Source organism: Nycticebus coucang, chromosome 14, assembly GCF_027406575.1.
Source record: "Nycticebus coucang isolate mNycCou1 chromosome 14, mNycCou1.pri, whole genome shotgun sequence".
Taxonomy (NCBI): domain Eukaryota; kingdom Metazoa; phylum Chordata; class Mammalia; order Primates; family Lorisidae; genus Nycticebus; species Nycticebus coucang.
Genome location: NC_069793.1, coordinates 14,417,756 through 14,445,577, shown reverse-complemented (window position 1 = coordinate 14,445,577; position 27,822 = coordinate 14,417,756). Strand labels below are relative to the sequence as shown.

General features: G+C 41.4%; 1 protein-coding gene and 1 pseudogene across 1 annotated transcript; one reads left to right on the top strand and one right to left on the bottom strand.

The window, feature by feature from the left end:
- The first annotated feature begins 999 nt into the window (after positions 1-999).
- Positions 1,000-27,822, top strand: LOC128565403 (olfactory receptor 9Q1-like). The gene is made up of 3 exons (XM_053561828.1): positions 1,000-1,122; positions 3,666-3,740; positions 26,863-27,822. The coding sequence occupies exon 3, from the start codon at positions 26,887-26,889 to the stop codon at positions 27,820-27,822; it is 936 nt and encodes a 311-aa protein (XP_053417803.1). The 5' UTR covers positions 1,000-1,122; positions 3,666-3,740; positions 26,863-26,886.
- LOC128564300 (DDB1- and CUL4-associated factor 13-like) lies at positions 5,771-10,441 on the bottom strand (annotated as a pseudogene).

The window sequence follows — 27,822 nt, the reverse complement described above, 5'->3', positions numbered from 1 at the left end:
TCACGCCTACCGACCTTCGCTTCTCGTCTTTCTCTGTAATCCTCCTGGGACTTCCCTGATGGTGTCACAGGAACCTCTTATTCTCCCTCATAGCTTCATGTATCTTTCCTCAGCAGCACTTAACACAAGTGCAATTGTACATTTTTGAGTGATTGTTTAATATTTAACTGCTGCCTGTTTCCCCATTCGGATTTTAAATTCCATGAGGGCAGGGGCTGTGTTTCCTTTGCTCATCATTCAATCTCTCCTCTAGAAACAAGAATCAAGGCTGAGAGAAAGACAGGAAGGAAAGAAGAAAGGAAGAAAGGAGGAAGGGAGAGAGGGATGAAGGCAAAGAGAGAGCAAGAAAGAATATGATGTGGTTGGAGAAACATCTGCTTAATGCTGCTAGTCGGGCTGGGAAGTTCTGCTTGCTGAGATGTAAGTCGGGTGAGGACAGCACATCCTGTGTAGAAAAAAGTGCATGATGATGCTTTAATGTCTAGCAGCCTCACGCTGGTAGGTTCTTTCCTGATCAGGCTTGAAATAGAGGCTGGAGGTTTTTAAAGGTCTGACAACTTTGTTTTCTGAAAAGCAGAGAAGCAGACGTGAGTAGGTCGGTGCATGAGCTGGGCGCTCTGCGGAGCACGTCACTGAATGGCAGGGGAGATGTTCTCCCACTCTTCCCATCTGACACCCTCCCAGGCTCTCTCAGTCAGGGGCTGTTGGCTGAGGCAAGTAGAAATCTACTCAAACTAACTCAGTAAAAGTGGGGGATTTCATTGTGAAGATAAAGCAGACTGTTTTTTAAGACAAGGGAGCTGAACTGCAGCTAGGCCTCTTGGGAACTAGGCTCCGGGAGCATCTGGGAACCACAACGTCTTTCTTCCATCTCAGGAATGTCACTCTCTACTCATCTCTGCTTCATTCTAGCTCTTTCTGTGTCTTTTTTCACCAACTTCCTCTGTTTGAACAGCCTCTCAACACGGCCACCAGTTCGCAAATATACATAAACAATCATTTCAAGTTCTTACTGCTAAACCAACTATGAGATTTATGTTTCTTTGTTAGATTTTTCCAGTGAAGGAATGTGAGTCATCTGACCAGCCGCGCTATTGGGTGGATTGTCTGCTATTCATTTGGGTAAGTCTAGGTCATATAACATAAATGTGGCTTCCAAGTCTGCTGCGCTTCAGATCTTTCTCACAGGGAGAGTTTAAAGAGAAGTGGACCATGCCTGAGCGTATCAGCTCTGAATCGTGTCTATTATAGAGCTGCATTAAGAGTCTAGGTCCTTGCTACATCATGCATTTTGAAGAGCCTGCCAAGGCTTGCCATAAATCTCTTGAATGCCTTTAATTTCCGCTAGTGGGTACATCACTGCCAAAAGGGCGCAAATGGAACCTTGATAACCAAGGTGGTGCCACCTTCCTGGCCATAGTTCATTGGACATGGGAGGCCATCTGATCCAAGTTGGACTACTTTGAAATTCTTCTGCAGGAATGGGTTATTGGAATTATGGAAAACTGGTCTTTCTGAGGGGCTGGACTTGTAGTGTGTCTGACTGGGAGCTGCGGTTGGCTATATCCTGTCATGTGGACCGAATTGCAAAGGAAGAAGTTCTTCAGGCACAAAGAAACACACACTGAGGGGCAGAGAAGGGCTGCTCGTTATTTAGGAGGGGGCAGCGCTTTCTGAGCTTGGCTGTGTTCTTGCGAGATTCCCCCAGTTCTTACAATTAGCTTCTTTTAGCTTACAATTAGCTCCTTAAATTTATTTGCATTGATTTCTGATACTTGCATCCAAGTGTCTTAACTAATGCAAAGATCAGGAATGTCAGAAGTAAGGTGAGTTAAAATAAGTCCTTTAGAAAAAAAAGGTGTTGTAATCTAAGACAGTGATGGAGACAGTGGGGACTTCCCCATCTTGAATCTATTTCTTGGTATGTGCTAGTAAAGGAATTAATGGACAACCACCTGTTATCAGCTGGGACTCAGATCATCTGCCTTCAGAAATGGGGACATTAGTGGTCTTGGCTAAATATCAGGATATTAGGGTACTGATTACTCTTGCCACCTTTTATTGAGATCAACAAAGTAGAAGGAAATTCTTGTATGGTGCTTTCCATATGGGAAAATATAGAAGCTACACAGCTAATAATTGCAAGAGCCCAGATTAAGAAATAATTTAGATTGGTGATAGCTTGGAAGAACTGAGGGATCTTTAACTAATCCCACTCCCCTCATCTAAACCAGAACTGCATCCTCTTATTGTAGGCAGCCGATCATGAGCCAATTTATTCATATGAACGGAATTACGAGCTTGGATTTTGTTCTGAAGGTGATAATGTAGGTAGACTAGGGGAATGAGAGTTGGGATTTTTTGTGAAGAGTTGACGGAAGGGAGTTTAAGTGTGAAACCAACCAGACCAGTTTGAAAGGGATTGCCACACTCTAAAATAAGTCGACAGTCACCTGCTGTAGGATGGTAGCAGTGGAGAATGAGTCAGGTTCAGAATATTTTTTGGAGGGAGATTTAATAGAATTTACAGAGGGATGGTATAGCAAGTTTAATTTTTAAAAAAATGGCCACACCAAATTTCATCCTTTCCAACATTCTATTCTTGCAATAAGATGTTGGTACCCACCACCGTCAGGAGCTGAGGTCTGTGCTCTTTTCTCTTCGAAATAGAATGTGGCAGAATCACTGCTGTGGCCCTGCTGAGGCTGTGTCATGAAGGCAGCATCTGTGGGGCCCTCATATTCCCTTGGGATGTTGGCTTGTAGAACTCATCTACCATTTTGTGAGAAAGGCTAGACTTACATGAAGATGCTGCGTGTAGAGTGTGATGGCCAACAGCCCTACTAGCCTTTCTGCTGTCCCAGCATCAACTTCTAGAGAAGTGATTGAATGAGCCTTCGGTTACTTCAGCCTCCAGTCCTCAGATATTCCTGCATCAAAGAACCCACGAATAATAATAAATATTATTTTTGTTTTAAGCCACTAAGTTTTTGGATAATCTATTAGGTAGCTGGATAACTACAGATTTGATGTGGGATATAGGAGGAAAGAGCGAATCTACGGTGACTCTAAGTTTTTGATCTGAATGAGCAGAAGAGTTTGTTTTTTTTTTTTTTTTTAAATGAAATCATGCATTTTCCCTTAGATATGTTAAGTTTGGGATAGCTCCTCCTGGCATCTTCCACTTCCACCCTAGTCTACAATAATGGAACCCCCCTGGCCATTTTCTAATATCTGAAAGTGATCCTGTGGTCACAAGTGGATTGAACCAGGGGTTTTACTTAACTCAGATTAAGTCAATTAGGGTCACATCCTGGGAATCTGGAAATATATTGAGAGAGTTAAGAGTTCTACTATGAATGAACCCCAAAAATTTAAACTTGGGAGGTGATAACTCAAATATTTTGCAAGGCAGAGCAGGTAGAAGGCAGAGAGAGAGAGAGAGAGAGAGAGAGAGAGAAGGGGGAGAGACTGCTTAAGTTCCCACAAGATTTTCATGGGAAATCCTCAGCCCAGTTGTAATCTTGGCTTGGGTTCTTTATAACATATCTTTATAATAAATTTCCTTTTGTTTTGCACAGACTTGTTGTAGTTGGTTTTGCTACTTGAAACTAAAGAGTTCAAACTGATACATGCAGTTAATCAGAACCTGCTCGTTTCTCCAGCAGGCAAGCCAAGCTGGGGGTTCCTTGACAGAGCCTGGCTGGGAGGCTTCCTAGACACCCAGAGCTCTGCTGGAGGTAGGTATGGATCTCAACGTTCCGGTGTTAGTGGACAACTCAGCACTGATCACGCTGACTGGACTAAGATGGTTCACTAGTTTGCTCAGGCTATTCCTACATGGAATATTTTAATGTATATCTTGGAGGAAGAAGAAAAGGGAAGAGACCTGGAGGAAGGCTCTTAATAGTTATTTAACCCTCATTGTAACTGTAGTGTGCTGACATCAAAGTGACCCTGTGGTCACAAGTGGACTGAACCAGGGGTTTTACTTAACTCAGATTAAGCCAATTAGAATCATGTCCTGGGAATTTGGAAATATATTGAGATATATAGCTGTTGTCATCAGCTACCGGTAAAAAGAAGTCATAAAAAGTGTCCTAATTTCTCTAGAAAATCACCTTTCATCTTTTAGAACTGTTAGGTTTTGTTTGAGTGTGTCTGTTGATACGTAGAAAGAGAACCCCTCTCATAGCTGGTTGTCTGACTCATAACTGCATTCAGGTTGTGGTTCGTGAATACATGCTATTGAAATTGTTCTGGACCAAGGAATAGGAGGGAGCTGGCATTTACGAAGCTGTCCATGCCACACTATGGTGATGGGGCGGGAAATAAGAACAAACCTTGGGTCTTTTTAAAAGGTAGGGCACTAAGTGAAAGGTGATTTGATTTTCTGGCACCACAAGGAGGAAGAAGGGCAAAAGAGTCAGAACAATGTTTGCTGTGCCAGCTGCTGGTACTGAGAAGGTAATTTAATACCTTCTTTCTGAAAAAATATGACACAAGAAAAAGGAAATAATAATTCTTGTATTTTGAGTGCTCCCTATGTGCCAAGTGAGATTCTAGTGACATCTCTGTAAGGTTGGTGGGTGTCAGGCAGATGACCTTGGATAACCTCTCCTCTCCCCATATCTATGTTATTGCAAAGCTGAAGGCACATTTGGGAGAGTCATCTAATCTCTGTTCTTTGCAGAACTCTTCTGAGGGAAAAATGGATGGATTGTTCTGAAAGGTTAAAGGTACTCTGTAAATATAAGAGCTTATCAATTTTTCTTTATTTTAATTTTTCTTTCTTTCTTTTTTTTTATTTTTGGGGATTCATTGAGGGTATAATAAGCCAGGTTACGCTGATTGCATTTGTTAGGTAAAGTCCCTCTTGCAATCGTGTCTTGCCCCCAAAAGGTGTGTCACACCAAGGCCCCACCCCCTCCCTCCTTCCCTCTCTCTCTGCTCTCCCCTTCCCTCACCCCCACCATGACCTTAATTGTCATTAATTGTCCTCATATCAAAATTAAGTACATAGCATTCATGCTTCTCCATTCTTGTGATGCTTTGCTAAGAATAATGTCTCCCACTTCCATCCAGGTTAATACAGAGGATGTAAAGTCTCCATTTTTTTTAATAGCTGAATAGTATTCCATGGTGTACATATACCACAGCTTGTTAATCCATTCCAGGGTTGGTGGGTATTTAGGCTATTTCCACATTTTGGCGATTGTAAATTGAGCTGCAATTAACAGTCTAGTACAAGTGTCCTTATGATAAAAGGATTTTTTTCCTTCCTTGGATTGCAGGATCAAATGGGAGGTCTAGCTTGAGTTCTTTGAGGTTTCTCCGTATTTCCTTCCAAAAAGGTTGTACTAGTTTGCAGTCCCACTAGCAGTGTAAAAGTGTTCCCTTCTCTCCACATCCACGCCAGCATCTGCAGTTTTGAGATTTTGTGATGTGAGCCATTCTCACTGGGGTTAGATGATATCTCAGGGTTGTTTTGATTTGCATTTCTCTAACAGATAGGGATAATGAACATTTTTTCATATGTTTGTTAGCCATTCGTCTGTCTTCTTTGGAGAAGGTTCTATTCATGTCTCTTGCCCATTGATATATGGGATTGTTGGCTTTTTTCATGTGGATTAATTTGAGTTCTCTATAGATCCTAGTTACCAGAGCTTATCAATTTTTCATTCTATGCATTTTTCTCTGGTAGGAGGGATAGGGAAGGAGTAGGCTTGGTGAGGGGGATAGGCAATAAACATAATAAGTAAATCATAGCTTATTCTTGAAGGTAATCATTCCTGTGGAGAATAACAAGATGGGACAAGGAGAACAGGGAAATTTGCAATTTCAAGTGTCCAGCTCAAATTTTGATTTTAAGGTTCAGCTTAAATGCCACGCTCTTGGAAAGTCTCCTGTGAATTTCCATCCTGGTGTAGAAATGATCGAGTACATATATGACCTACTTCTCATGGTAGACTATAAAAGTTTTGAAGGCAGGAAATACGTGTGTGTGTGTGTAAACTTCAGCCCTGGTTTCTAGAGCACCTTTCATGATGAAAAATGACAACATGACTGGATGTGTAGGTGGCTCCCATCTCCACCTGTCCCCCTCCCAGGCCCTCCTTTGTCAAAGGGGTTTCTTTTCTTTCTTTCTTTCTTTTTTTTTTGTTTTTTCGAGACAGAGTGTCTTACTCTCTTGCCCAGGCTACAGTGCTATGGTGCCAGCCTAGCTCACAGCAATTTCAAACTCCTGGGTTCAGTCCTCCTGCCTCAGCCTCCCAAGTAGCTGGGACTACAGGCACCCACCACAACTCCTAGCTAATTTTTCTATTATCAGTAGAGACAGATTCTCATTCTTGCTCATGCTGGTTTTGAATTCCTGATCTCAAGCAATCCACCTGCCTCAGGCTCCCAGAGTGCTAGGATTCTAGGTGCGAGTCACTGTGCCTGGCTAAAGGGGTTTCTTCATGACCTTGTTCTTTTCCTTTTACTTGTAGAGCATTTTGAGACTCATAAAAATGCTTATGCATCTGATGCTAAGAATAATTGTCACAATTTCTCAGCCGCAGAGAACTGGTAAAGGTCATGCCAACCTGCAGACCGTGCCAATTGCTTCTCCTGGTAATGCACTTGTCCTATTTATTTTTTCCCTAAGGTTTCTCCTGTTCAAGATAAAAGGGAGAAACTTGATGAGGCACCTGACCTCAAGGGAGGGCAAACTGTCTTTCCCTAGGTGAATAGGTTCCCATTGTACCATCTCTGGGTCAAGATGAGGGGATCCCTGTTCTCCCCAGTCAGAGCTGGTGTGATGGCAGAAGATCCTATGATTCACGACATTATTCCCTCTGAGGAAACTGAACCCTGGAAGATAGGTGACTTTTTATGGGACAACTCAGAACTAGAATTCAGGTTCTCTCAGCCATGCTTAGTGATGGCCCAGCTAGGTTTATGGCTGTTAGAAATGGAGATAGAAAGGAAGGCTTCTCCATTCCTTTGTGAAAGGTGCCATTTGCATGTAAATAATCCAAATATCAGAAGACCTCTCCTTGGAAGCTCAGACTGGCCGGCATCCATTGACGGGGACCTGTTGGGGCAGAATATAGTAGGAGAGTGTTGTGATGGAGCCAGGATACCCACAGACAGAGGGTGTTCCCCACCCTGACTCTGCTTGGCTGGGGGATGCACAGGTGAGAATTTATGGAGAGGGAGTTAGGAAGAAAAGAGAATCATAAAATTACATTCTTCCAGCTTCCTGTTGTTAGGTGGTTAAATTATAATTTAAGGGAGATTAATTAAAAAAACAGATGAGGAAGTAGAAAATCAGAGTGATTAAGATACTTCTCTGGGATCACACAGCTAATTAAGTGTGGTTGTGGGGACGGGGCAGGGGATGGGAAGGAGGACCCAGGTGTCTGGTTGCTCCATGCTCTGGATGTCTTTTTCTACATCCAGACCCTGAGAGTATAATCAGTGAAAGGGCAGAAGGTCATAAACAGAGAGAACAATGAACAAGGGGAGAAAGAAATTGCTCAGGGGAAGGTGAAGGGGGTCAGGTGAGAGAGCTGATCAGGTTCACCTGGTCCACACCCAACCTAATGCTGCCAGAGAATTTATTTTTTTTATTTTTTTTTACTTGTCATGTGCACAAGGGCTCTGTTTCACATTGACCTTGCTGGCCAGGAGCTTTCAGCAATGTTAAACATTGTCTTTGCAGCCCAGCACTAGAATTCTGTCACAGCTGCACTTGACTTTTTAGCAAAAATTTCTAGCATCATGACTTGTTACATTGAATTATAAAAGAGTTCTTTTTGTGTGGGCTTGTTTCTTATGCTAGAGTCTGTAGTTCTTGCTGTCCCTTGAACACGTGGGGCATGATCTCACCTCAGGACCTTTGCACTTGCTTTCTTTGCCAGATGTCTGTATAACTTGCTGTTTTGATTCCTTCAAATCTTTGCTACAATATCAACTTCTAATGATCCAATCACCCTATTTAAAATAGCAAACTAAATCTTTTTCTGCACAGCATTTATCTATATCTGATACATGTTTTCCCTTTGTGTTTTCTTTTCTGTCACTGTGCAAGAATGTAAGTTCATGAGGGCAGGGTTCTCTGCTGTGTCCTCAGTGCCTAAAACAGTCCCTGGCAGACAATAAGCACTAGAAAATATTTGAAGACTAAATGACCATGGAGTGAATGCACTCCTTCACGTCAGACACATTTATCACCATGCCTGGCTTACTTAACACATGCTTAATGTCTATGGAATGCAATGCATAGAAACACTCTTGTTTCTTTCAAGAGTTCTATTTAAAACTACATCTAATAATTTAATATTACCTCCTGTGGCTTCCTGACTCCTTGATCCATCCCCTTTGTGGAGGGACTATTTAGGCAACAGTCTATCCCACATTCAGGGCCATCCAGTAAATTCTGTGGACATAATTGAGCTGTCCTCTGATTCCCCCAATAAGACTGTTTGCTGGTTGTTTGCTCCTGTAGCACCCTGTCTGCTCTTTGTAAAAAGACACAAACCACGTATTGTCACTTGTTTGAAGTCTGTTTTTCCCAATAGACCTTAAGGCTTGAATGGGGCAGAGATCATGTGAAACTGGCTCACTGCTATTTCCCGCACTTCAGTCCATTACCTGACCCTGGGTAGACAGTAAATGAGTATTTGTTGACTGAAGAGGCTGGTATCATTATCAGTGCCAAGGAGAGACTATAAAATATGTTTTTTGACCTCAGTTACCAGACTGAGTAATGCTTTAGGGAAATTCTTTCCAAGACCCTCAGTGAGCACTTCTGTTAGGAAATTTCTTTACCTGAAGAGCTGACATCTACAAAATTGTGTACCTTCTTAAGTTACAAGATTGAATATAAGAATTCTGTTGTTTATTCTGCATGGGAAAGTTATGACATGCTACCCAGATTTTTCTGTATTTAAAGATTGCTTCTCTGACGTCTCTGAAGCCTGCAGGATGGTGGGTCACCAAAAACTCTCCTTGGACCAACCAAATAATAATGATAATGATAATAGTAATAATAATAGTTGCTACTAACTTTATTTATCCTAATAGGTGATATCTGATTTGGGAGATCAGATCTGAATGAGATTTGAGTATGCGGCCTATGATTTCAAATATTTTTGTTAGGATTTCATAAATTTTTATACTTTATGAATTTTTGTTTTTAAGTATTTAGTCTCTTCCTTTTATGTAATTTATTATTTATTGTTAAATCATAGCTGTGTACATTTGTGCAATCGAGGGGTACAATGTGCTGGTTTCATATGCAATCTGAAATATTCTCATCAAACTGTTCAACGTAGCCTTCATGGCATTTTCTTAGTTATTGTATGTAGACATTTGTGTTCTGCATTTAGCAGGTTTCACCTGTACCCATTCTAAGATGCACAGTAGGCGTGGCCCCTCCCATTGCCCTCCCTCCACCCTGACTTCCCCCAGGTTCACACATAATATACTTGCTGTCAGAAGTCCATTTTACACAAGTAACACATTGCATTCTCTTTGTGTGGTAGACTTTCCTGCTTCGACTCTTGTCCACAGGAAAGATTCGAATAGATTTATCAAAACTAGCAGACACAAACTCCTTCCCAGTGGGAGAGTAATCCACATCAAGCGCTGAAGATACATGATCCGTATGAACCATCACAGGAGTGTCCAATGCATGCACATCGAAAGTATGTAAATTGTAATCTTCATTTGCTGCAGTAAAAATGAAAGCTTCCATAGGGTTCCAACAGATTGTATTTGTTCTCATATCTAAGATAACCTTTTTCAGAGGAGTAGATTGTCTCATATCATATAGTACTATATTCCTGTCAGAAGCACAGCTTCCCAAAAGAAATGTCTCCATTGGCTTAAATTTAACATGACTTATACTGTCAAATCTCCAGGTCATTGAACATATAGGACTGGTTCTTTGCTCATCCCAAATGTCTACTTGCTGTCCACATGTGGCAAAAATGGCTTCTTTCCAGTGATGATCAATTCCAGTATACAATGTCTCTCCTAATATTGTACGCAATGGCTCTTCCTCTTATCCATAGCCTGGGGCATCCATTTTCCACTGCTTCACAGTTTTGTCATCACCGACAGTAAAAAAAGAAGTCCCACAAAAGCTAGTACACATTCCTCATACAAAACCCTCATGGGCTCGTATTGTACGGATAGATTTTTGTTTAGTGAGGTTCCAAATTCTAACCTCTCCATCACATGCCCCAGAAAGGACAGTAGCCAGGCTCTTTGGATGCTTTGCCAAGCAATTGACTCCATCTCAGTGACCATCCAGGGAAGCAAGGAATGGTTTGGCAAATACCATTTGCATTTAAAACTCTTACATATTCTCGTGAGACCTCAAAAGGATGTAAGGTAGGATCATAGTTTCTTGGAACTCTCTGTAAGTCCAACTTGGTTTTGCGGACATAGCTGTCCGGATTCCGGCTCAGCATCTTCACCTTCATCTTGGCTACTCCTCCTCCCTGACTCCACAATCCTCCCCCTCAGGTTCGGTCAGTACACCGCCGCCTCCTTCTGCACATGCAACTTTCTTTCTCATAATTTAAAATTATCTTACAAACTGCTTTTTATCATCCATCAGTTCTATTGTCATTTATTTGTTTCGTTTTTATGCCTCTTCCCTTTGGACTGGAAATGTGTTTGTCTATTGTATTGATCATTTCAAAGAGGCAGCTCCTGGTTTATCAGGTCCATTTAAAAATTTGTCTTATATATCATTACTTTTTACTTCAAATTTTTTAAATAAATTCTTTCTAGCTTCTTTTGCTTGTATGTGTGTCTTAGTATTTGCTCATAATGTAAATTTTGTTTTTTTTTTGTGGCCGTTGTCTTCATGGTCTAATACACGCACTTGTAGATTTAGTTTTTCTCTTTTGCTGTTGTTGCTACAATATCAATGTCTGTTATTTCTAAATAGTTTTCAATTTCAGGATGAGCTTCACCTTATTTCAAGTATAACTGACTGGACTATTTCAATATGTCAAAATGGTGGATACTCTTTTTTAGCCTTTGTTAATGTCTGTGTGCCTTGTATTAGGATCAGGGAATGCAGCTTGTAGAATTAATTCATATTTTAATAACAATTTGACTGAGTATTAAGTTCTACATTCAAAATCATTTTTCTCTAATATTCATAGACATTTTTCTTTCCTTTTTGCCCAAAATTTGATGGCAGTCTCCTTCTTGTTCCCTTATAGATCACCTGCTTTTGTCGTTGTTTTTCCCCTTCCAGAAATGTATAACATATATATATATATTTTTAAATTAAATCATAGCTGTGAATAACATATATTTTTTATCTTTGAGTCTAGCAGTGTGTCTTTTCTTCAATATTAGTATCAGGATCTTTATGAGCTGTTTGGATCTGAAGGCCTAAGGCTCAAGTTAATTTTCCTTCTGTTACTACTTTAATTTTGTCATTTTCTTCTGAAGGTTTCATTAAACAGATATTTGTTTATCTCTTATGCTCCTCTTTTCATGATTCTCATGCCCCTAGTGGCATTTTTACTTTACACTGTGTGAAGTGTAACAGGTTTATATACAGTCTGAATACAGGTGTCCAACAAAAGTAACTTCTTAAAATTTTATTTTTAACTAAACTCAATCTTTTCCCAGAGAGGGCAAGAAAACAAATTCTTTCCAAAGTAAGGCAACTTAATCATATTCAGTTTTATATATAGTCTATTCAGGATTTAAACTCAAGTCAGTTCAAAATTCTCTTCTAATCCCTTTTCCCCTTAGAGAGTCAGCTAAATCCCCAGGGGCTTTTAGTATCATCCTGGCCCTGGGAGTAGGGTATTTAGTACAGCTCTGCTCTCTGCTCTCACTGTCCTCTGGACAGGGGTCGCTGGTCTTTTCTGCTTAACTGCCAAGTGCTCCTATCTGCTGCTGCTGTCCATGGTCCAGCCTGGGCTTCTCCCTTAAAGAAAGATACTCTGTATTCTCTTTGTACCGCCCTGGGGTTCTTTTGGCTTTCCAACCTTCTCGGCTTTTTTTTTTTTATACTGAAGTGTCAGGATCCTGTGACGTTGTTTTGGTCCCGCTGATTATTCAACCATTGTTGACAGCTTGTCAGCTTCTATGTTGGGTGCAGAGAATGGCTAGAAGGCTTGGCATTAGTCTAGGAAGTGAGGCGTAACTATCCCCTCTTCCAGATGCTTCTAAAAATGGAATGGGGACTTATATCACTAATTGCTCCTCTCTGGGACTCATCTGGGGTCTCGGGGCCCAGACATCTTCTCGAGGTAACAAGTGTAGTCTGGGATAGCTACTGATTTTCTCCTCTCCTTTCTACAGATAACATCTCTCCTCAAGTAAGAAGATATCATAGTGTGATATCCTAGTGAGAAGTTATCATAGTGTGAATTTTATACTCGTGGCATAAACTCTCTGCTTACACTCTTTCAGGAGTTCTCCTTATATTAAAATATTCATGTTGGGGAATTCTGAGTAAAATCTTTTAACTTGCAATATAGTCTCTCTTGCAATTAAAAGCTTTGGTGTCTGGATAATTATTTCTTTAATATATTAAAAAATTATTTAGGAATTCAATTGGTTTCTTTAGTTTATGCTATCATCCAGCCCAACCCTGAAGGGGAAGCGTATGTGACAGTTCATCACTGCTTTCTGAATCTTGGAGGTAAAGCTAGAGCTCTAAAGAACACAAGGTGTTAGGTGTGGTGGTGGGAATCATTGTTGGTGGGCAGGGGAAACAAGTGCTTACAATCTCAAAAATATCATTTTACCACAAAGACATTTGCACCAGAATATTTATTGCAGCCCAATTCATAATTGCCAAGTCATGGAAGCAATCCAAAGGCCCATCAACCCATGAAAGGATTAACAAACTGTCGTATATGTATACCATGGAATACTATGCAGCCATTAAAAAGACTTTACATCTTTTATGTTTATATGGTTGGAGTTGGAACATACCCTTCTTAGTAAAAGTATCTCAAGAATGGGGGAAAAAGTATCCAGTGTAGTCAATAATATTATGAAACCAATATATAAACACTTACACTCTCATACAAATGATAAAACACAAATATAGTCTAACAAGAGGGAGGGGAGAGGGAAGGAGAGGGGGATAGGAGGGGAAGGGTGACTGGTGGGAACTCACCTAATGTGTACAATGCAAGGGTACACTTCAAAATAACTAAGAGTAAATTATAAATGTCTTACCACAAAAAATAAGTGAGGTGATGGTTATGTCAATCAGTTTGATTTAAGCATTCCAAATTGTAAATCGAATCATCACATTATACCCCATAAATGTATACAGTTATGATGTAATAAAAAATTAAATTAAAAATATCTCAAAATATTGTTTGACTGGCATTAAGGTCTCATCTTTGGAAATACCACCCAGATTTTCAGATGTGTCTGTGATTATTTTGTGGGTCTGTCAACCCCTGTTTTATGCTGCATCATGTCCCCCACGATGTCTGGCAGAAGCTAGTGACTGTGAACTCTTCACACCTTCTCGCTCTCCTTTCCTGCCCTCATCTCTTAGTTTCATTTCTGTGACTTCCACTGTTGTCAACAGCAAGCCAGGTGATAGCTTCCTCTAGCCGCTGCTGATTATCCTCTTTGCTCTGTATTCGATTCTGATTAGAATTGCTGTGATTCTGCCCTCTTACCTGGCCAGCAACAAGGCCATCTAAACATCTAGACATCTGCACAAAGGGTTTCTAGGCAAAGGCTTCCTCCCCCAACCCTGGTCTCATGCATAACTGCAGCTGGGTTGATTGCGGAGACTCCAGCTCTAATCCATGCATGCGATGACAGGGGAAAGGCTGTGACCATGTCCTATACAGCAGTGAGCTGGGGCTGAACTTCCCGATGTGACAGCCTGAGGACAAGGAGGTAAAGGAAGCCCCGAGGAAAGTGCTTGATAAAGCCAAGTGGTTCTAATTATCTTCACAGCTCTGCAGAATGCTCCACAACCTCCTCTGTTGTACCAACCATCTGGGCCCTTGTTATCGTTTGCAGGTGCTCATATACGCTAGGCACAGAACCAGGACCCCAGAGGTGGAGAAGCTTCCAGCAAAAAGTTTTCCGTGAAGCTCAGATCCAGGGAAAGCAATGAAAGACAGAAGCAGAATATTGACAAAGAAACTCCATATTTTAATGGAGAGAAATACTGAAATTCAATCAGGCAATGGCAACAGCAGAGAAGGCTGACGTCAGTGGTAGCATTAACGCTGAGCCAGAGAAGAGTGAAACGGGATAGGAAGATGATGAGGAGACAATTGCATAATGGATTTATGAGAACTCCGGTCCAATAAAGGAGTGCTTTCTCATCTCCAAGGATATTTTCTTATAGGATTAGAAATGTTACATCTAGTTCGAATGATTTATAATCTTATTTTTAAGTGAGAAGTTATATGTGAAATGCTTGGCATAGTGCCTGGCCTATAGTTGGCACTCAGGGATGCTATTTCTGTGGTCATCACAATTATCATTAGCGGGTTCTACATTCATTAAAACCCGGATAGAAAGTTTTACAGCTATCTGCAAGTAATTGCAGTACTACAATGTCATTGAAGGTAGATAGTTCCAGACTAAGAAATAGAAGAAAAGATTAAATTTGGAAGTTGTCTGGAGGACATTGAGCCAGATTAGGGTATCTTAGTGAAGGGTACCCCTTTATTTGATTTTCTCCATAAATTTGAGGTTGGCCAATTTATAGATGAGGAAGTTAAAGTATATATAGAGAGATCTTGCATATTTCCCAAGATTGCAGAGCTAGAAAAAGATGGAGTAACTCCAGAACCCATACTGTTACCTAAAACTCATGCCTTCTCTTAGTAAACTCTATGTGGTTAAAGAATAGTAATTGACAGAGATAAGTAAAAAAATAGAAACTATTTACGTTTAGGATTAAGGTACTCTGGGGTATGAAAATATATATCATGGTTCTGGTATTTTCTAAGAGCCATGGGAACACTGAAAAGGAAGTTTCTTCCTGACTGCCTGTGCCCCCTTCCCCACCCTTGCCCAAGGGCTCAGATTCATGACCCAGCAAGGCGTATTTTGTACCCAGGGACATGCCGATATTTTATCGGGAGGACTTCAGAGCTGCTGTGGACCAAAGACTGCCACCTGCCTGACATTCTTCCCGTTTTCTGATGGGAGTGTTTATTGATGTTATCCTGCCGGAGTCACCAGTACATTTGGGGTGTTTCTGAGCAGGCATTCGACTGTCTTTCAGTTCATCATCCTGTAGACAGGGGAGCTGCATCTGGACTTGATGAGGATCACAAAATCTTAGATTTTGATCTTGATGATGTAATTTTTTGACATTTGTGTATGTGGGGTGATGTCTGAGGGTGCTGACGAAAGTATTTTGCATGTGGTTGGGGGAAGTAGGACAGGAGCATTTATGGATGGTAAGAAGACTGGATTATTGTTCAGAAAATATTCACTCTACTCTTCTCTCACTTGTAATAAGCTCTCCCACTCTGGGAGGCTGAGCTCGACCCTGTGGCTTGAGGTGGCTGATGAGACATCAGTGGACCTAACGCAAGCAAAGACTTGCAATGCGCTTCAGTAATGGGCTTTGCCTGTTTGCACTTCTGCATTTTCAGAAGAAATGTCCTAGGTGGTTTACTGATCCAAGGATGATGAGGGACATGTGAAACAGATTCGGGACCAATTTTTGCAGCTTGGCTGAAGAGGCCAAGCCTAGTTTAGTAAGCTAAACCCCTGGCTGACCCAGAAACCTTTGAGTGTGAGAACAAATGCTTATTATTGTTTGCTGCTGAATTTTCTGGGTGCTTATTATATTACAGTAGCTAACTAAGGCCTCCGTGGTGAAATATTTCTGAGAATTGCTACTTTGCACTTTGGAGACCTATAAAATATTTTCTCATACTAAACTCTCTGAGAAATCCTCTACTTAAGACAGCTATTTAACTTCATTTAACCCAGCCTCCCAGACTTCCTTGAGCACTGAATCCTTTTCTGGTATGATAAAAGTAAAAAACCCAAAAGTTTGCTGAAGTTTGACCTAATTTTCCTCTACAGAGAAAATTTTGCCCTTGTTGAAGAAAATAAAAGACATCTTGATAATTACCTTTAAGAACCTACAATTCAAGGCCTAAATGGAAGATATTTTGTTATTGTGCATAACAGTGTATGAAGAATTTTGAGTCTTCTCTCAATTGATCGGGTAGAAGAGATTTGGAAGACTTTGGAACTGGTGGAAGACAGATAAGGACAAAAGATTATGTCAGTGGAGAAAGTGATGGAGTCAGATGGTAGCAGGCAGTGAGGACAAAGTGGAGTAAGGTGGAGTGAGGACAAAGTGGCTGGGAAATTTTAGAATGGCATCGATTATTCAATTCTAACCCCCCCCCCCAATTCTGTATAGTATGTAAATCTCCCACCTTTTCTATAAAATCTTTACTGAAGTCTGTTACTCGAACAAACATTGTGTTAATTTTGCTTTAGAGCATGAAAGAAAAAGAAAAAAGACCCTGCTTCTTGCTTGGTATGATGTAGGGCAAGGAAGGGTGAATAGTCACTCATGGGAAGTGGGCACAAGCTTTCAGGAGCAGGAAAATGGAGAGCCATGCAGACGTAATAGTGAGCCTTTTTTTTTTTTAATTGTTAAATCATAGCTGTGTACATTAGTGCAATCAAGGGGTACAATGTGCTGGTTTCATATACAATCTGAAATATTCTCATCAAACTGTTCAACGTAGCCTTCATGGCATTTTCTTAGTTACTGTATGTAGACATTTGTATTCTGCCTTTAGTAAGTTTTGCCTGTACCCATTCTAAGATGCAGCGTAGGTGTGGCCCCACCCATTAACCTCCCTCCACCCTAACCTCTCCCTTCCTTTCCCCTTCCTTGGCCCTTTCCTCATAGTCTTGTGCTATAGTTGGGTTATAGCCTTCATGTGAAAGCTATAATTTAGTGTCATAGTAGGGCTGAGTACATTGGATACTTTTTCTTCCATTCCTAAGATACTTTGCTAAGAATATGTTCTAGCTCTATCCATGTAAACATGCAAGAGGTAAAGTCTCTATCTTTCTTTAAGGCTGCATAATATTCCATGGTATACATGTACCACAATTTGCTAGTCCATTCGTGGGTCGATGGACACTTGGGCTTCTTCCATGACTTAGCAATTATGAATTGGGCTGCAATGAACATTCTGGTACAGATGTCTTTGTTATATTGTGATTTTTGGTCTTCTGGGTATAAACCTAGTGAAGGAATTATAGGATCGAATGGCAGGTCTATTTTTAGGTCTCTAAGTATTCGCCAAACATCCTTCCAGAAGGAACATATTAGTGTGCATTCCCACCAGCAGAGTAGAAGTGTGCCCTTTTCTCTGCATCCATGCCAACATCTCTGGTTTTGGGATTTTGTTATGTGGGCTACTCTCACTGGGGTTAGGTGATATCTTAAAGTAGTTTTGATTTGCATTTCTCTGATGATTAAGGATGATGAGCTTTTTTTCATGTGTTTGTAGATCGTGCATCTGTCTTCTTTAGAGAAGTTTCTCTTCAAGTCCCTTGCCCACCCTGAGATGGGGACACATGTTCTTTTCTTGCTAATATGTTTGAGTTCTCTGTGGATTCTGGTTATTAAACCTTTATCAGAGGTATAACCTGCAAATATTTTCTCCAATTCTGAGGGCTGTCTGCTTGCTTTACTTGCTGTGTTCTTGGCTGTGCAGAAGCTTTATAGTTTGATCAGGTCCCAGTAGTGTATTTTTGATACTGCTTCAATTGCCTGGGGAGTCCTCCTCATAAAATATTCACCCAGGCCAATTCCTTCAAGAGTTTTCCCTGCACTTTCTTCAAGTATTTTTATAGTTTCATGTCTTAAGTTTAAATCTTTTATCCAGTGAGAGTCTATCTTAGTTGATGGTGAAATGTGTGGGTCCAGTTTCTGTCTTCTACAGATTGCCAGCCAGTTCACCCAGCACCATTTGTTAAATAGGGAATCTTTTCCCCACTGAATGTTTTTAATTGGCTTGTCAAAGATCAAATAATGGTAAGTAGCTGGATTCATCTCTTGGTTCTCTATTCTGTTCCAGACATCTATTTCTCTGTTTTTGTGCCAGTACCATGCTGTTTTGATCACTATCGATTTATAGTGCAGTCTGAGGTCTGGTAGTGTGATTCCTCCTGCTTTGTTTTTATTTCTGAGTAATGTCTTGGCTATTCGAGGTTTTTGCTGATTCCATATAAAATGAAGTATTATTTTTTTAAGATCTTTAAAATATGACAATTGAGCTTTGATAGGAATTGCATTAAAATTATATATTGCTTTGGGCAGTATGGACATTTTAACAATGTTGATTCTTCCCAGCCATGAGCATGGTATGTTTTTCCATTTGTTAACATCTTCAGCTATTTCTTTTCTTAAAGTTTCATAGTTCTCTTTGTAGAGATCTTTCACGTCCTTTGTTAGATAAACTCCCAAATATTTCATCTTTTTTGGCATTACTGTGAATGGAATAGAGTCCTTGTCTGTTTTTTCAGCTTGGTTATTGTTGGTATATATAAAGGCTATAGATTTATGGGTGTTGATTTTGTAGCCTGAGACATTGCTGTATTCCTTGATCACTTCTAGAAGTTTTGTAGTAGAATCCCTAGTGTTTTCCAGATATACGATCATATCATCTGCGAAGAGTGAAAGTTTGATCTCTTCTGATCCTATGTGGATACCCTTGATCACCTTTTCTTCCCTAATTGCAGTGGCTAAAACTTCCATTACAACATTAAAGAGCAATGGAGACAATGGGCAACCTTGCCTGGTTCCTGATCTAAGTGGAAATGATTTCAATTTAACTCCATTCAATACGATATTGGCTGTGGGTTTGCTGTAGATGGCCTCTATTAGTTTAAGTAATGTCCCTTGTATACCAATTTTCTTAAGTGTTCTGATTATGAAGGGATGCTGGATATTATTAAAAGCTTTTTCTGCATCAATTGAGAGAATCGTATGGTCCTTATTTTTTAGTTTGTTTATGTGCTGAATTACATTTATAGATTTACATATATTGAACCAGACTTGAGAGCCTGGGATAAATCCCACTTGGTCATGGTGTATAATTTTTTTGATGTGTTGTTGGATTCTGTTTGTTAGGATCTTATTGAGTATTTCAGCATCAATATTCATTAGTGATATTGATCTATAATTTTCTTTTCTTGTTGGGTCTTTCCCTGGTTTGGGGATCAAGGTGATGCTTGCTTCATAGAATGTGTTGGGTAATATTCCTTCTTTTTCTATATTTTGGAAGAGGTTTAGTAATATAAGTACTAGTTCTTCTTCAAAGGTTTGGTAGAATTCTAACGTAAAGCCATCTGGTCCTGGGCTTTTCTTTTTAGGGAGATTTTGTATAGTTGATGCTATTTCAGAACTTGATATAGGCCTGTTCAACATTTCCACTTCATTCTGGCTAAGTCTTGGTAGGTGGCATACTTCCAGGTATTGGTCAATTTCTTCCAGATTTTTATATTTCTGAGTGTAGAGTTTCTTGTAGTATTCGTTCAGGATTTTTTGAATTTCTGAGGTGTCTGTTGTTATTTCATCGTTACCATTTCTGATTGATGAAATTAGAGATTTTACTCTTTTTTTTTTTTTCTGGTTAGGTTGGCCAAAGGTTTATCTATTTTATTGATCTTTTCAAAAAACCAACTTTTGAATTTATTGACCTGTTGTATAATTCTTTTGTTTTCAATTTCATTTAATTCTGCTCTGATTTTGGTTATTTCTTTTCTTCTGGTGGGTTTGGTGTTGGAGTGTTTTTCCTTCTCCAGTTGCTTGAGATGTCCCATTAAGTTGTTAACTTCCTCTCTTTCCGTTCTCTTGAGGAAGGCTTGCAGTGCTATAAATTTCCCTCTCTGACTGCCTTTGTGGTATCCTAGAGGTTCTGGTAATTCATGTCTTGATAGTTGTTTTGTTCCAAAAATTTGGTGATTTCCTTCTTAATCTCGTCTATAACCTTCAGCATAAGGCTGTTTAGCTTCCAAGTTTTTGTATGGGTATGCAGGTTCCTGTTGTTATTGTTCAACTTTTATTCCATGATGGTCTGAGAAGATGCAAGGAATAATTTCTATTTTTTTTAGGTTTGCTGAGGTTAGATTTGTGGCCTAGGATGTGGTCGATTTTGGAGTATGTTCCGTGAGCAGATGAGAAGAATGTGTATTCAGTTTTGTTGGGATGAAATGTTTTGTAGATGTTTGTTATGTCGAGATGTTGAATGGTTAAGTTTAAATCTAAAATTTCTTTGCTTAGCTTGTTTTTGGAGGATCTATCCAGCACTCCTAAAAGGGTGTTAAAATCTCCAACTACTATGGAACTGGAGGAAATCAAATTGCTCATGTCTGTTAGAGTTTCTCTTATAAATTGAGGAGCATTCTGATTGGGTGCATAAATATTAATAATTGAAATCTTATCATATTGAGTATTGCCTTTAACAAATATGAAGTGTCCATTCTTATCCTTCCTTATTTTGGTTGGTTTAAAGCCTATTGCGTCTGTGAATAGAATTGCAATGCCTGTTTTTTTTCTGCTTTCCATTTGCCTGGAGTATAGATGACCATCCCTTCACCTTAAGTCTATATTTGTCTTTTAGTGTAATATGCAATTTTTGTATGCAGCAGATATCTGGCTTGAGTTTTTGTATCCAGTCAGCCAACCTGTGCCTCTTTAGAGGACAATTTAAACTATTCACATTAATTGAGAATATTGATAAGCCTTTCAAGAGTCCGGTGGACATTTTTAATTCTTTTGTGACTGTGGAAGTTGGAATTTGATCAAAATTTTCTGGGTGGGTTTACTTTTGTGGTGGAGGATTATGCTGGTCTTTATGGAGGATTGGTCTGAGAATATCCTGGAGAGCTGGTTTAGTTATGGCAAATTTCTTCAACGTGTGAATGTCATTGAAGTATTTAATTTCTCTGACATAAATGAAACTCAGTTAAGCTGGGTATAGGATCCTGGGTTGAAAGTTATTTTGTTTTAGGAGATTAAAAGTCGATGACCATCCTCTTCTAGCTTGAACGATTTCAGCAGAGAAATCTGCAGTTATTCTAATATTCTTGCCCTTGTAATTGATGGTTTTCTTTCGTCTGTCTGCTTTCAGAATTTTCTCCTTCATATTAATTTTAGTGAAATTGATTATGATGTGTCTGGGGGATGTCTTATTTGGGTTGAGTCATCCTGGAGTTCTGAAACTGTCTGCTATCTGAATTTCAGGATCTCTTGGCATGTATGGAAAGTTCTCCTTCATAATCTCATGGAGAAGGGACTCTGTGCCTTGTGAAGCCACTTTGTCGCTTTTGGGGATCCATATAAGATGAATATTGTTTTTTTTTTTTTTTAGAATTTTCCCAGAGCTCTCTGAGGGAGTGATCTGTTTTTGCTCTCCATTTCTCTTCCTCTCTGAGAGTTTGGGAGCGTTTGAAAGCTTTGTCTTCAATGTCAGAAATCCTTTCTTCTGCTTGCTACATTCTGTTAATGAGGGATTCTACTGTGTTTCTCAGATCTTTGAGGGCTGCAACTTCTTGTCTCAATGTGTCAAAATCTTTGGTCATTTGGTCTTTGAATTCATTGAATTCTTGAGATATTTTTTGGGTTACTGCTTGGAATTCTAATTTGATCTCATTTGCTATCCAGATTCTAAATTCGATTTCTGACATCTCAGCTATTTGTTTGTGCATGGGATCTTGTGCTGTGTCTGCCCCATTGATCCTTGAGGGAATTGATCTACTCTGATTATTCATATTGCCAGAGTTTTTCTGTTGATTTCACCTCATAATTGTTTTTCACCGATGCCTCTGGCCATCCTCAGAGTTGGGGAGGTGTCTCTCCAAGATTAGACCCCAGCAAGATCATTCTATTGTTGCTGGATCTTTGTAGGGAGTGACCCTGCGTAGTTCCTCTGGGGTTGGGGAATTCTGGTTGTGGAAGCAGCTCTGGAGTGTGACACACCTGGATCCAGCAACAGGGCAGGAGGTGGTGCACATGTTTTTGGGAGTGCCTGGCACCCAGTGACTTTGGCACAGAGAGCCCAAGGTTCCAGCAGTCTCTGGCCAGGAGAAGGGCTCTGTGCAGAGGCAGGGAGGGCTCTGGAGGGCATGCAGCTACCAGAGTCCCTGGCCAGATGAGCAGCCGGTGTGGAGGCAGGGAGGGTACAGGAGAGAGGACACAGGGTTGCATGGCTCCCACAGTTCCTGGTCAGGCATGTGGAGGCCTGGCAGGTGTGGGTCATGGGTTGGGTGTTGTGACCCAGCTCTTATGGAGGTCCAGGTGGTTCCAAGCCCAGGAATTTGAGGTTACTATGGCTGTGACGCCACGGCACTCTACCCAGGGCAACAGCCCCAGGCTCCAGTGTGCCAAAACTGGTCTCACTCTGCCCCTGAGGGTTAAGGCTGTAAGGCAGCTCAGTCCCCGCCTTTAGGCTGCTCAGTCACTAGGTTACTAGCTCCTGCCTAATCTTTGCTCTGCGACCCTGAGGGCGGAGCTGGCTGGGACAATTCTCTCACAATGGCTCCCTGTGGCCCACAGCCGAACACTATTAGCTCTGTCTGGCTCAGCGGCTCAGTCAGGGGCCCTAGACAATGCCCAAACTTCTCTGCACTCCTGCTCAAGCTCTCCCCAAGGCAGTTCAACTGAGTGACAAGTCCAAAAACATTGAAACAGTTCACAGGTAAGGCCTTTCTGGTTTGTAGTCTCACTGCTGCTTGTACTTATGGCTGCCCGCGGGATTAGGTTGATCGAACACATGCAACTACTTGCCAGTTTCCCACTGTTTTTGTCCTCCTCTTAGGATCCAGAAGTCCCTTGATGACTCCCTGTATCCTCAAAGGGATTATTATAGGCAGATCTCACCAGACAGAGATGCATGGAGTCTTATCTCCCCAGACTCACCAGGCCCTGTTGCATGGAAGCTGTTACTCAGCCGCCATCTTGGATTAAGATCCAATAGTAAGTCTTTGAATGTCCTCAAAAATTTTGAGGATAGGTTCTAGATTTTATCCAGAATAAAGAATAAATTTACAAAGGACAAAAAGTATAGATTTTATTTTACTTTTAAAACAATATAACCTCAAAAAAACCAATATAACCTCATTGTATGTACCCTCATTTTAATCTGAAATAGAAAAAGAATACATGAAGAAGTGAGTACTTTGACATGGTTAAAGATACTCTACAAATATTTGATCTTGTTAAGTTGGGCTTCCTGCATTGTTTTTTTCTATGTGGAGAATCAAGAGGAGAGGAATGGGCTACCCACTGACAGATGGGCACTTGCTAAGCCCTTGATCTTGCCCTCCCTTCTAAGATTATCTCCTGGTACCAGCGCTGCACCAAGCCATGTTGGGGACTGAGGCAAAGAAGAAGCTGTGACACTGTGCTGTCTCTATTTAAAATGTTGATGTTTTGTTCATCATAGATTTTTTTTTGCATTGATTTGGATTTTTAAAAGTATTACAATAAAGTATTATTTCTGTTGTTTACTAAGGTTTCTGGCACCACCTTAACTTATTTGCTTGAGCTGGTGCTTCAATTACCTCCCCCTAGCCCTGGACTTGACTCATCTAGGACTGTCCTGTGCTGCCTCCAAGGTGCCACTCATCATTCCATCTGCTTTTGGTCATGCTGCATTTGTTCTTATTTGTTCTTTCCCTTTCCTGAAGAGTTTTGCCTATCACTCTCCCACTGCTCCTCTGTCCAAACTGACTGTCAAAGTTCACCTCCTCTTGGAAGCCCTCTGTGATTCACCTCACCTGTAAGAAATCTTGCCCTACACTGGATCCCCAGGGCATCTAACTCATACCTTGAATAAGAGTTCAGTAATGTCTATCTTGTAGTATGGATAATGATCACATTTGTTAGGCTGCATATTTCTTATAGATAGTCATTGTGGTTTTTCTTTTCGTTTCATTTAGTATCTCTTGCTTTTCACTTAAAACTCTTAGCACAGTGATGAATCAGTGAATTATGTGGTCTCATTGTCTCTGGGTTCCCAAAACTGCCAAAGAAAACAATTATTCTATTCATCTTCCTCTTCCCTTTTTCCTTTTTTGAACCAAAGATATGTTGAAATTCAATGATTTAACACAATGTCCATGAATTGGGGGCTGAAAAAGTACTAGTGTGTCAAGAATGCAGAGAGCTGGCAAAGGCCATGCCAATAAGAACTTGCCAATTTCTCCTCTGGGCAGCATCCCAGGGTTTTGTTGGTTTCATTTGCATATAAGAGGGGAGAAAGGACTTAATGAAAGGCTTAATGGAACACTTGACTCCCAGAGAGGGCAAAGGAGACAGGATGTGTGTTGTTGAGGTCTCTGGTTAGGAGGCTCACTTAGTCCTCTTGACTTACATTGAGCAAAGCCTGTGTTCACAAAGTGCTGTTCTTCCAGGATATGGCCACACTGGTGATAGGAATAATGGACATAATTTCAGACATTGTTCTGAACAGAGAAATTAAAACCAGAGACATTTACCTCCTTGGGGAACTATGTAGAACTGGCGTTCAGGCCTTTAAACCCCACTGGTAGGGCTCTGGGAGCTGGGACGGGGAGGGAAGCCTTCTCTACTCCTTCATGAGAGGGACCAGGTGCCTTGTGAGGAACCCACATGAACAATAATTGCCTTTCCTTAGAGACCACTTTAGCCATTGAGTGGAGGCTTCAGAACTTTTGTAGCAACTATTAGTGGCTTCTCCAAAGGGAGTTGGGTTGGAGCTGGGAGCCCATGGGATGAAGCTGTTCCCCTAAATCTGCTGTTCCAGCCAGGAATTGAACAGAACCAGGGTGAAAAATGCATCTTAGATTTAGAAGATCATGGAAACAAAAAGAATATAAAGGGAGTCCTTGACAGAAAAGAAACAGCTTAAAAAGATCTGGAGGATCGTAGTGTTCAGAGACTGACTATCAGGCATGTAAGCCATTGTTTCCTTACACCAATTCACATTTTGTGTTTGCAGGGGATGTGGGGGGACAGAGAAGGGCATGGCAGGTGCAAGAGGCTTTCCAAACATCACAGATGAGCAGGTCTGGGAGGGCAGCAAGAACCACCAGATCTCCTGAAACCCAGTGCAGCACCTGTTCCCTCACACCCTTAGGATGCTCCTCTAAGCACTAGGGGAGAAATGATATTTCAGAGCCTAAGGAAAAATAGTGCACAAAGAGAGAAGAGGATGGGGTGGGTAAAGGCAACATGAAATTCAGGTGAGGAAACCCACCTGGTACTCTTGGCTCATGCCCAATTCAGATCATCAGATCCAATTTCCTTTTGCATTTTTTCCAATAGCTCAGTCCAACACTTGTCTAGCTTCCAGAGTCTTATGCTGTAAAGAAGGTGAAATGTCTTCTCTGTTCTGCTGCATATCAACTGTGCCAAAGGGCTTTCTATCTGTGAGCTCAAAATTCTCCATCAGTCTTCATAAACTAACAGACCGTGGTGCTGGTATTTACATTTCTTTACCTAATGGTGGACATTTCTTGATAGGGGCTGTTGGAATAGCCACGTGATGCATGTGAAATCCTGTTTTAAGGTAAATAGCGCTTCTGTGTGCAGTTTGTTTGTAGGGTCAGTTCTATGCAACTTTGGGCATGGTCCTTAAACTCCTGGTCTGATTTTGCTCATCTGTAACATGAAGATAAGAAAAGTTCCTGAATCATAAAGAGGTTGTAGGGATTAAATGAGTTAGTTATATACATTACTTAGAATAGAGTTGGTTTTCTATTAAGGACAATATTAGTTACTACAAAATTCATTTCAATTAAACTAAGGGCCTCTAGTTCAGACAGCAGCTCTGTTCAGTAAGCACATTGCTAGGTTGAGTGTAGAAGTGTAAGCCCAAGCATGGCTTATGACCTCTGCGATTACTGGTCAATTTTAGTGAGTTCTTAGACTTCAGGCATTTTATGCTTTTAAATACTTTCACAAAAATAAAAATAATCACTTGAACATGTGCAGAATACCTTTCCCTTTGCAAGGTGCTTGGTATTTCACTTGGTGACTTTATCCATTCCACAAGATAATATTAAGGCCTTATTGTGAGCCGTGTTCCCTTTGGGATGGAAAAGAGATGGTTTTCTGGGCAGCAAGGGTGTTCTGCCGAAACTGCAGAGACATGAGAGAAGATGGGGGCATTGGAGAAGGTGCCAGTAACTCCGCATGGCTAGAGAGGAATGTGGGAGGTTGAGAAGTGGTGTTGGGGAGAGCTCACAGAGAGCATTCCCAGCATGTGGAGGAGTTAAATAATATCTCATGGTGATGGGGCACCATGGCAGGATTTTTAACAGGAAGATGAGAATGGGGTTAAGTTAAAGTCTTAGAATTATCACTCTGGCCACCGTGAATGAAGAGCAAGGACGGGCAAGAAGCAAATCGGAAGGCAGAGAGTGCCATTAGTTCCACAGCTGTTGTTTTGATCCAGGTAAGAGATGACGAGGCAAGGGATGATGAATGTTTGAAATCAGGGATGAGCTGTGGTCACGGAGAGAAACAGACAGGGTCCTGAGATGGGCAGTTCCTCAGCAGGTGAGAGAACATGTATCCCTGTCTAATGGAGCCATAGGGAAGATTTGTCTCAGAGCTTGGTGACTTAGCAAAAGAGATGGGTGAATATGCCCTCCTGGTCTAAAAAATGTTTACTGTATCTGTTTCTTGACATACTAAGATGACTAAGTCACAGGATTCCTTTGAAGGCAGGAGCTAAGATGAGCTGTCTCTAAAGCTCCATTTAGCACCTGGCATATTTTGTCCATAGTACATGTTAGATAAGTGTAAATTGGAAATACAGTTGAATCTTAGGCACAGTTTCCTAATCTGTTCTCCTCCAGGTTCTCCCAGGTACCGCTGGTTTCATGGCACAGACCAACCTCACCTTGGTGACCGAGTTCCTTCTCATCGCGTTCTCGGACTGCCCCGAATGGGCCCTCCCCCTCTTCCTGCTTTTTTTATGCATCTATCTCATCACCTTGCTGGGAAACCTGGGGATGATCACCTTGATCTGCACGGATCGCCGGCTCCACAGCCCGATGTACTTCCTCCTGAGCCACCTGTCTCTCATGGATATCTGCTATTCGTCTGTCACCGTCCCTCAGATGCTGGCCGTGCTGCAGGAGCGCAGGGCAGCTCTGTCCTACATGCGCTGTGTGGCTCAGTTCTTCCTGTTCACTTTGTTTGGTTCTGTCGACTGCTATATCCTGGCGCTCATGGCCTACGACCGCTACGCGGCAGTGTGCCAGCCCCTGCTTTACGTCAGCGTTGTCACGCACGAGGCCTGCCTGGGCTGGGTGGCCGCGGCCTACGCTGCCGGCCTCTGCAGCGCCCTGGTGCGGACAGTCTCCGCCTTCACGCTGTCCTTCTGCGGAAGCGGGGAGATCGACTTTATTTTCTGTGATCTTCCTCCTCTGTTGAAGCTGACCTGCGGGGACAGCTACACCCAGGAAGTGGTGATTATTGTGTTCGCCGTTTTTGTCATCCCCGCCTGCATGGTGGTGATCTTGGTGTCCTACGCGTTCATCATCGCGGCCATTCTGCGGATCCGCTCAGCTGGAGGCCGGGCCAAGACCTTCTCCACCTGCGCCTCCCACCTCACGGCTGTGTCACTCTTCTTCGGCACCCTCATCTTCATGTACCTGCGGGATAACTCGGGCCGGTCCTCGGTGGACGACCGGGTGGCCTCTGTGTTCTACACGACAGTGATCCCCATGCTGAACCCCCTCATCTACAGCCTGAGGAACCAGGAAGTGAAGGAGGCCCTGAGAAAAATTCTCAATAGAGCCAGGTTGTCCTAA

What these genes read in the sequence shown, in the direction of transcription:
- LOC128565403 (XM_053561828.1), top strand. Translation starts at nt 26,887, where the DNA reads ATGGCACAGACCAACCTCACCTTGGTGACCGAGTTCCTTCTCATCGCG.